Source organism: Psittacula echo (assembly GCF_963264785.1).
Source record: "Psittacula echo genome assembly, chromosome: 28".
Classification (NCBI taxonomy): Eukaryota; Metazoa; Chordata; class Aves; order Psittaciformes; family Psittacidae; genus Psittacula; species Psittacula echo.
This window is the reverse complement of record NC_137763.1, coordinates 1343369-1352190: the sequence shown is the minus strand read 5'-3', so window position 1 is coordinate 1352190 and position 8822 is coordinate 1343369. Positions and strand designations below refer to the sequence as shown.

General features: G+C 58.0%; 1 protein-coding gene across 1 annotated transcript; it reads left to right on the top strand.

The window, feature by feature from the left end:
• The first annotated feature begins 6 nt into the window (after positions 1-6).
• Positions 7-4602, top strand: FRMD8 (FERM domain containing 8). The gene is made up of 3 exons (XM_080635966.1): positions 7-193; positions 285-1287; positions 2422-4602. The coding sequence occupies exons 1-2, from the start codon at positions 40-42 to the stop codon at positions 383-385; spliced, it is 255 nt and encodes an 84-aa protein (XP_080492092.1). The 5' UTR covers positions 7-39; the 3' UTR covers positions 386-1287; positions 2422-4602.
• The last annotated feature ends 4220 nt before the right edge of the window (positions 4603-8822 follow it).

Here is an 8822-nt window from a genome sequence, read left to right as displayed (position 1 = left end):
CGCTTTCCCGCGTGCTGACAGCGCCCCCAGGCGGAGCTGATGAGCGCCCTCATCGAGTGCTGCATCGAGCTGGGAGGGGCGGGGCCAGAGCCGGCGCAGGCCCCGCCCCCGGAGGGCCCCGCCCCCCCCGCGCGGGGCGCCCCCTGGCGGCCGCGGCTGCAGCGCTTGGCGACCATCGACTACGTCCAGGAGGGTGCGCGGGGGGCGAGGGGGCCCTGGGGGGGGTCCCGCACTCGCGGGGGGGGGTCCCGGGGTCGCTCTGATCCCCCCCGTTCCCCCCCCAGGGCAGGAGCTGCGGCGGGTGAAGCCCCCCCGGCGCTCGGCCTCGTTCTTCGGCAGAGGCGGCTCCTACAGCGCCGTGGCGGGGGGGGCGGAGCAGGGCTGAGCCCCCCCCCCCCGGACCAGCCCCAAGGGACCCAGGACCGCCCCGTCCCCACCGATAAAGGAACGTGGATGGCGCCGTCGGGCACGGGTTGGGGCTAAATGGGGGCGTTGTGGTTCGGCGTGGGGCTGGCGGCTGCGCGCCAGGAGGGACCAAGGGGAGCCGCTCCTCACCCGCCTCGTGGTGCTGTGGGGCAAATCCTGCCGGGTTGGGGTCGTTTCCTCCTCTCCTCGGCTCTGCAGGGTCGCGTCTGTGCGCAAAAACACCCCGGAACTCGAATTACTTCACTATTTAACCCTTTTACTTCGTTATTTAACTCGTTTACTTCATTGATTAACGCTTTTCCTTCATTATTTAATCCTTTTACTTCATTATTGAACCCCTTTACTAACTCTTTGATGTCATTATCCCCTTTCCCCTCCCTCCCCGCCTCAAGCAGCTGCTTTGAACCAAAAAGCCCCTTTTTCACGGTACAAACGCAGCCCCCCCCCCAGCAAAACCACCTCAGCCCCGGGGGTGGTTTAAGGGAAAAACCCCTGATTTGGGGAAGTTTGTGCCTGAAAAGGGAGGTTTAAGTGTTACAAGCTCCGAAATCTTTGTTCAACAACGAAGAATGGGGGAAAACAGCGGGGCTGGGAGGGAGAAAAGGACGCTGCCCCCCCCCCCCCCCCTTTACCTCAGGGAAAGGCTCCTGTGGGGAAAGGCCGCTTTGGGTCTGTGGCGGAAATAAATCATTTGTGGATTAAAGTCATTAAATGGGGTTTATTTTGTTGGGGGGGGGGGCAGATGGGGCGGGTTCGGGTATTTCTGCCCCGGAGCCGCGCTTTACCCGAGCGGCGCCATTTTGAGGTGCCGCGGCCGCCATTTTGAGGCCTCTTCCTGCCTCCATGCCGCCATTTGCTGAGGTGAAACCCACGCACAAAAAGGCTTTCTCTCCACTTTTCCGCCTCTCCCCGCTCCTCAGCAGCGGCTGAACCGCGGCCGATCCCCGCTGCGGGGTGGGAAGGGACGGAACCATCGCCATCGCGCCCGCCCCTGCGGCAGCGCCGGGGGGGAGAGCGTGAGGGGGGGGGGGGGGGGGCGGGCAGCGCCGCACTGCGCCAGCCGCGGGACCGGCTGGAACCGGTCGCGCCGCTTCGTATCCCTCCGCCGGGGGATGGGGATGGGGGGGGGACGGGGCCCGCCTCAACCCCCGCGGCTCGGCGCTGACCGGGCGTTGGGAGCGGTTAAAGCGAACGTTGGAGGGGGAAGGGAGCGCGGTTGAGGCCGGTTATGGGCTGTTGTTGAGGGGGGGGAAACGCGGCCCCCGTGGAGCAACCCCGAAGGGGCCGCGTTGAGGTGCTCTGGGGGTAAAAAGCCGCTCGGAACGGGTCGTTCCCGGCGCGGAGCCGGCAGGAGGCCAAAGGGGGAGGAACTGGGGGGGTTTCAGCCCTAAATCCTCTGGGAAGCGGTGGAGAAACCCCCCCGGCCCCCCCGAATTAGGCTCAAAAGGGGCTGTTTGGGACAAAAAGGGGCGGTTTGAAGGCCGATAGGGCTTAATTTCACATGAAATTACTGCCACAGGCGATTTTGGGGTCATTTTTAGGAGTTTTAGTGCCATTGCGGTTAAATCCGTCCATGAAAGTAACCAAACGCAGGCAGGTTTTCACCCATTTGAGCCTTTTTATTCATTTCTGGTGAAGATTTTGGTGAAACCAGGCCCATTTTCCTATGGAAAACACCTTCAAATGCCCCCTCCAAGCCCAGCCCTGGGGTGAAAACCACCTTTATGGGGCCTTTCCCCACAGAAAACATGGACTTTGGCCATGTCGTAGCCCAGGAAGGGATTGTAAAGCTTAATTTGGGGTTGGAAGAGAGAAAACCAGCCCCAAATGGGCAAATCCTCGCTGAAAAAGCAGCATTAAAGTGATGGAGGCGAGATGGAGGGGGGCGAGCGTTGGGCTGTGGCTGAAAGGGGGGTAAAACACTTTTGGGGGGGGTTAATGGTGGGATAAGGCAGGGAAATGCTATTGCTAACAGGGAAATGCCGTCTCCTTCAGGAATTGCATCCGGAGCCATTCCCGGTGCTTCCCGAGTGCCTCAAGGGCTCCGTCAGCGCCTTCCATTCACCGCCATGGGGTCGAGTGATGGGGTTGGGGGGGGTTCATCCCTCCCCGTGCTCCTGGATCCGGTCCGGAAGCGCTTCCCGACGCGTTGTGTTCGTCACCTGCGTGCAGGGGGTTCGTGCCGTGACTCAGCAGGGCCGCAAAATGCCGGGAAAGGAGCGGGTTTTGGGGGCGGGGGGTCTGTAGAATAAAAGCAAGGAAAGGGCCTTTGGGCTTGGTTGGAAAGAAAACGGCGTTTGGAAACGGGGGAAATGGGTAAAAATGGGCAAGAAGAAGGGGTTTTGGGGTGTGTGTCCCCTTCGAGCACCATTCCCCCCCCTCCCGGTTGTGGGACAAAAGCAGGCGCGTGGTGCAGCGAGAGCAGAAAGGTTAAAAACCGGGACGGAAAGGACGAGAATGCGCCCGATTCCCCCCGAGCGGGCAGAATGGAGCCCCAAAGCGGTGCGAAATGAACCAGTTCGGTGCTCAACCCCCGCGGGGCGGCCATGGGGCATGAAAGGGGGAGAAAGGAGTAAAAAGGACCCCAAAAGAGAAAGCGATTTTGCCTTTAGTTGGAGTTATTTTGTCATTACAGGGACTATTTTCTCTCCCCCCCCCTCCGCGGAAGCGGCTGCGGTGAAGCGGCCCCGCCTCGGCTTTATAAAGGGGCTCGGGGAGGGAGCGGCCCCAATCGCCATTACCGGTTGTGCCGAGGCGATTCCTGCTCGCGGGGCTGCTCCTTTGCCTTTCACATCGGCTTCTTTTGGGCCAAAACGCTCTTAAAGCGGCCTTGCATTAAAAACAGGGGGCTTAAAGCGGCGTTATTTAGCGCAAAAATGCTCTTAAAGCGGCTTTATGTAAAGCAAAACGCTCTTAAAGCGGCTTTATTTAAAGAGAAAAGGCTCTTAAAGCGACTTTATTTAAAGCGAAACGCTCTTAAAGCGGCTTTATTTACCGAAAACAGGCTCTTAAAGCGGTTTTCTTTGATTTTGGATACTCCAGAATACGGCGTTTGAAAAGCCAGGAGCGAGCTGGGGGCTTCTTAATGCAGCAAACGCCGCAGTCGGCTTTGCTTTCGAAACGAGCAGCTCCTGAGAGCGTTTGGATTGAGACCCGAAGCTCTTAAAGCCGGTTCTCGGGGGGATCGCAGCTCTTAAAGCTGCTTCCTTCAATAGCGGAGCCTTGCAGGCTCTTCCATTGGCACACCGAGGAGCTGGGTTCTTTTGCCGGCCCTGAAACCGGAGCGAGCAGCTCAGGGAAAAGCCCCTTTCCAGAGGAGGAATGGCTCCTAAAGCAGCCTCCTCCTTCGCTGCAGCTCTGGAAGCTGTGTCCTGGCTTACGGAGCGCTCCGGAAGCCGTTTTGTTCTTAGAGCAGCTCCCGAAGCTGCTTCAGTGCCTGCGCCGGGGCTCCTAAAGCGGCTTCCTTTGTGTTTTGAAGCTCCGGACGGGAGGTGAGGGGCGATGGAGCCGAAGCGGCCCCAGGAGCGCTCCCGAGGCTTGGCTCAGGGCAGGAAGGACTTGAGAGGAGACGGCGCAGGAGAGGATGGAGGCAAGAGGCAGAACGGAGGCGAGGAGCAGGAAATGGAGAAGAGCGAAGCGAATAGGAACAGAAAAGAGAGGAAAAAGAGAGAAAGACAGAAAAGAACAAAGAAAAAACCAAGAAATAGAGAAAAAAACCAAGAAATAGAGAAAAAAACCAAGAAATAGAGAAAAAAACCAAGAAATAGAGAAAAAAACCAAGAAATAGAGAAAAAAACCAAGAAATAGAGAAAAAAAAAGAAATAGAGAAAAAAACCAAGAAATAAGAGAGAAAAAAAAGAACAAATAGAGAAAAAGGCAAGAAATAAATACAAAATAGAGAAAAATAGAGAAAAAGACAAGAAATAGAGAAAAGAAAAATAGAGAAAAAAGAACAAATAGAGAAAACCCGAGATAAATAGAAAAAAATCTAAAATGGAGAAAATATAAGAAAAATTGAGAAAAAAGAAAACTAGAGAAAAAATTGGAACTACAGAAAAGATAAAATAGAAAAGAAAATAAAAATAAAGTGAGAAGAGGAAAAATAGAAAAAATGAAAGAAGAAAATAGAAACAAATGAGAAAAAAATAGAAAAAAAAGTGAAACATTGAGAAAAATCAAGAGGAGAGAAGAGAAAATAGGAAAAAAAGGAGAGAAAGGGGGGGAAAAAAGTGGAAATTGGAGAAGATTGGGAAAACCCCGAGGAATCAGAGAGGAGCCGCTGGGAATTGGTGAAGGCAGAGGAGGAAACGGGAGCAAGGAGGAGAGAAGAGCCCGAGGAGCAGGAGCAAGGCAGGGAAGAGAGGAGATGGGCGGAGGAAGGAGAGGGAAGTCGGGAGCCATCAGAGGCAATGGAGGCAGCGGCGCCGGCCGGACCCATGGTAAGGAAAGGCAGGAACCCCCCCCCGAGGAGCCTGAGGAAGGTGGGAAGAGGCCGAGGAAGGGGGCCTGGAGCCGGGAAGCGCCCCGGAAGGTTTGAGGCATTGAGGAGGAGTGAAGCCAAGAGGAGCCGGAGCTTGTGGGGCTGGAGCAGAGCCGCAGCCGGTGAGGCCTGGCCCCGTTTGGGGGCATTTTAGGGGGGCGGTCGGGGGGGGTTTGGGGGTCGGGGGGGGCTCTTGTCATTGCAGGCACCGCGGGCGCTGCTCCGCGCCCCCTCTTGTGCCATAAAACTCCCAAGAAATGGGAAAAATCCCCCCCCCCCCTCCAGCGTCCCCAAGCTCCGGCCTTAGGTCCCGCCGGCGCCGCAGAGTAAGTGCTCCAGAATCCTTCTGTTTGCTCCCAAAGTGGTGATGTGAGGGGGGCATGGACAAAAGGCTCTGGAAAAGGGGGAGGAAAGGGGGGAAATGGTGGGGTTTTTTGGGGGGGGGGGGGGTCTCGAGTGTTTTTCCACCCTCAGAGAAGCAGCCAAGATGCAGGAAAACAGGAAAAAAAACACAGGAAAAAGGCAGATAATGGTGAGGAAAATGCCAAGAAAAGCAAAAACGTGATTGCAAGGGCCAGGAGTTGCCCAAAAAAGGCCAATCTGCACCCAAACCGGGAGCTTTCCCCCGCGCCCATGGGGCTAAAAGGCAGCGATTTGATACCGCGGAGCCGGGCGGAAGTAAGAGTTTGGGTTGACTCGGGAGGGGGTTGGGTGTTGCCGATGGGTTTGGGGGGGGAGGGGGGTGTTGGGGGGCCTGTTCCCAGCCTTTCCACAGATGCCGTGCTGGAAGGCAGCTTGGAAGAACCCCCCCTTCCTCCCCCCCCCCCCCCCCCAAAAAACGGAGCTGGAAAATGAGGACTTTCATCCCGGAGCCTTCCCATAGGAAAACCTGACGTAAACGCCCCCAAAGCAGCGGTGGAAGGGGAGCCGGGGGGGAGGCACAAACCTGTTCCCTTTTTGGCTTCTCTCGATTTCTGGGGGTGGATTTGGGGCTTTTGGGGCGGTTTCGGTGCCATGGAGGGGGGTGGGACTCAGTTGTGCTGTTGGTGGGAACGCTGCCCCTTCCCCTCCCCATGCACCCCGTGGCATGTTTGCCCCCCCCCCCCCCCCCCCCCATATCCCCCCCCCCCCATTCCAGCACGGAGAAACGATGGGATTGGGGCTGAAATGGCTAAAACTGGAGTGGGTTTTGCTGCTTTAACCCCCAAAACGGGGCTGGGGGGGGGGGGTTGTGTCTTGTGGGTGTTTTTTCCAGAACCCCCTCATTCCATTGTTGAGGATTCACAGCTGCCAGCAGCCACATTGGCGCAAAAAAAGCCCCTAAAAGGGTCTTCAGGAGCACGTAGGCAGAAAAAATAGCACCAAAAAAGGGTATTTTTGCTGCTTTCCCCCCCCAAAAAAGAGCCATTCCACGTTGGGACGCGATGGGAATTGCTGCTTTTCCCCCCAAATTCCACTTCCACCCTCCCCAAAAGCCACAAATTTAATACCCCCCCCCCCAAAGGGCCCAATCAGAGGGAGATTGAACCAAAAGGTGGCTTTTTCCCCCCAAAAACCTGGCTGCGTGTTGCTTGGAAATGGGAGGGGGGAGGCTCTTTTTAACTGTTTTCCCAGTTTTTTCCCCCAAAACGCTAGGAGTTGAGGAGGAGCCGCAGAGGTTTTGGGTAGGGAGGAGCTCCCAGGCTCCGCTTGGTCCCGCTCTTGGTCCCGCTCTTCCCGGTGCTGTTCCTGGTGCTGTTGTTGTTTCTTTCCCCCCTTCCCCCCCCCCCCCCCCCCGCAGTGACTGTGCCAAAACGGCCTCGATTGGCCCCAAAATGGACATTTGGCTCCCCAAAATGGCTAAAACCTAGAAAATGCCCCCAAAACACCAGGCAGGAGGTGAGCGAGCGAGTAAGTACCTGGGGACCCAACCCCCTCTGTGCCGAGCCTGCGGCAGCCCTGGGAGCGCAGCTCTGCCCCAAAATCCTGCTTTCGGAGCCCGTTTGTGCGATGAGGGCGCGAGCCCAGAGCCTCCTTCAGGAACCTTTTTGCGTCGGACCCCAAATCCCTCTTTCGGAGCCCGTTTTGCGCCTGGGGAAGGGACCCCTGCCCTGCCCCCCGTTTCCTGTGCTGGTTTTGCGGTGGGGGCGCGTGACCTTGACCCAAAATCCTCATTTCCAAGCCCATTTTGGGACCGAGGGGGACACGATCCTGACCCAAGCCCCCACTTTCTGATCCCATTTTGCACCAGGGGACCGGGACCCTGACCCAAAATCCCCGTTCCTCAGCCCAAATCCTGCTTTTTCACACTTGAAGCTGCCCTGACCCCCCCCCTTTCCCCCCTCCGGCCGCGGTTTTGGCGCCGTTCCCACGGGGGAGGGTCCCGTTGAAGGTTGCTTGGGGGTTTTTGACCCCCAAATCGCCCATTTTTGGGGTGCTTCTGGGGTGGTTTGGGGTCCCCCCACCCTGCACCCTGTGTGGGGGAGGGGCCGCCCCGCCCCCGCCCCTCCCCCCCCGGAGGTTTTTTCTTTTCCTGAGAGAACCCCCCAGCGTTGTCTCAGGTTTTGCTTTTTCGCCTCCGCCCCCCCCAAAAAGCCCCAAAATGACCCCAAAAAAAAGCAAAAGGCGCCGGTGGCGGCACCCCCGGAGCTGCGCCCGGGGCAGGGTTCGACCCCCTGCGGCGCCCGCTGCTGCTGCGGCCACAGCCCCCCCTTCTCTAGGCCCCCCCCAGGGCTGCTTTGGGGCAGCCCTGATGCATGGATAGGGGTGACCCCCCCTTATCGCGACAGGGACCCCATAGTGTGATGGACCCCCCCTTATTGCGACAGGGACCCCATAGTGTGATGGACCCCCCCTTATCGCGACAGGGACCCCATAGTGTGATGGACCCCCCCTTATCGCGACAGGGACCCCATAGTGTGATGGACCCCCCCTTATCGCGACAGGGACCCCATAGTGTGATGGACCCCCCCATATCGCGACAGGGACCCCATAGTGTGATGGACCCCCCCTTATCGCGACAGGGACCCCATAGTGTGATGGACCCCCCCTTATCGCGACAGGGACCCCATAGTGTGATGGACCCCCCCTTATCGCGACAGGGACCCCATAGTGTGATGGACCCCCCATATCGTGACAGGGGTTCCATAGTGTGATGGACCCCCCCTTATCACAACAGGGACTCCATAGTGTGATGGACCCCCCCTTATCGCAACAGGGACTCCATAGTGTGATGGACCCCCCCTTATCGCGACAGGGACCCCATAGTGTGATGGACCCCCCCTTATGACAACAGGGACCCCATAGTGTGATGGACCCCCCCTTACCGTGACAGGGACCCCTTACTCCTTTTGGGGCCCCCCATGTTACTTTGGGACATCCATGCTAGGGGGCAGCAGGGACCCCATATCACGGTAGGGACTCCCTATCATGACAGGGACCCTGTATCATGATGGGGGTTCCTTATCACAGGGACCCCCGTATCATGTCTTGTATCCCAGGGACCCCTTACTGCAGTAGCCCGTCTCTCCCCCCCAAATTCTACAGGGCCCCGTTTTGCTTTGGGGCTTTCACGATACAGGAGCAGGGGCTGCGCCCATGTCGTGACAGGGATCTCGCGTTGCCACAAGAGCCCCGTGTTGCTTTGAGGACGCCATTGGCCGGTGGGAGCCCAGCGTGTCGCTGATGAGCAGAGTCACGACAGAGCCCCTGCACCGCAATGGGTGCCCCGTGTCGCGACAAGATCACGTGCCTCCCCCCCCCCATGACCAATAAACTGCTGAGACTCGATCGGCTTCGTGTTGTGTCTGTTGGGGGGAGGGGAACGCGGGGGTGTGACGTCACAGGGCGCGGTACGCAACACAGCGTCACTGCCCCGCCTCCTGTGACGTCACTGCCAGTTCCCCGCCAGCTTGGCGGTGACGTCACCGCCCGCGCA

Bases quoted from the DNA above. Each gene is read 5' to 3' on its own strand.
- FRMD8 (XM_080635966.1), top strand. From the start codon at position 40: ATGAGCGCCCTCATCGAGTGCTGCATCGAGCTGGGAGGGGCGGGGCCA. The intron at 194-284 runs GTGCGCGGGGGG...TTCCCCCCCCAG, and splicing joins CATCGACTACGTCCAGGAGG to GGCAGGAGCTGCGGCGGGTG.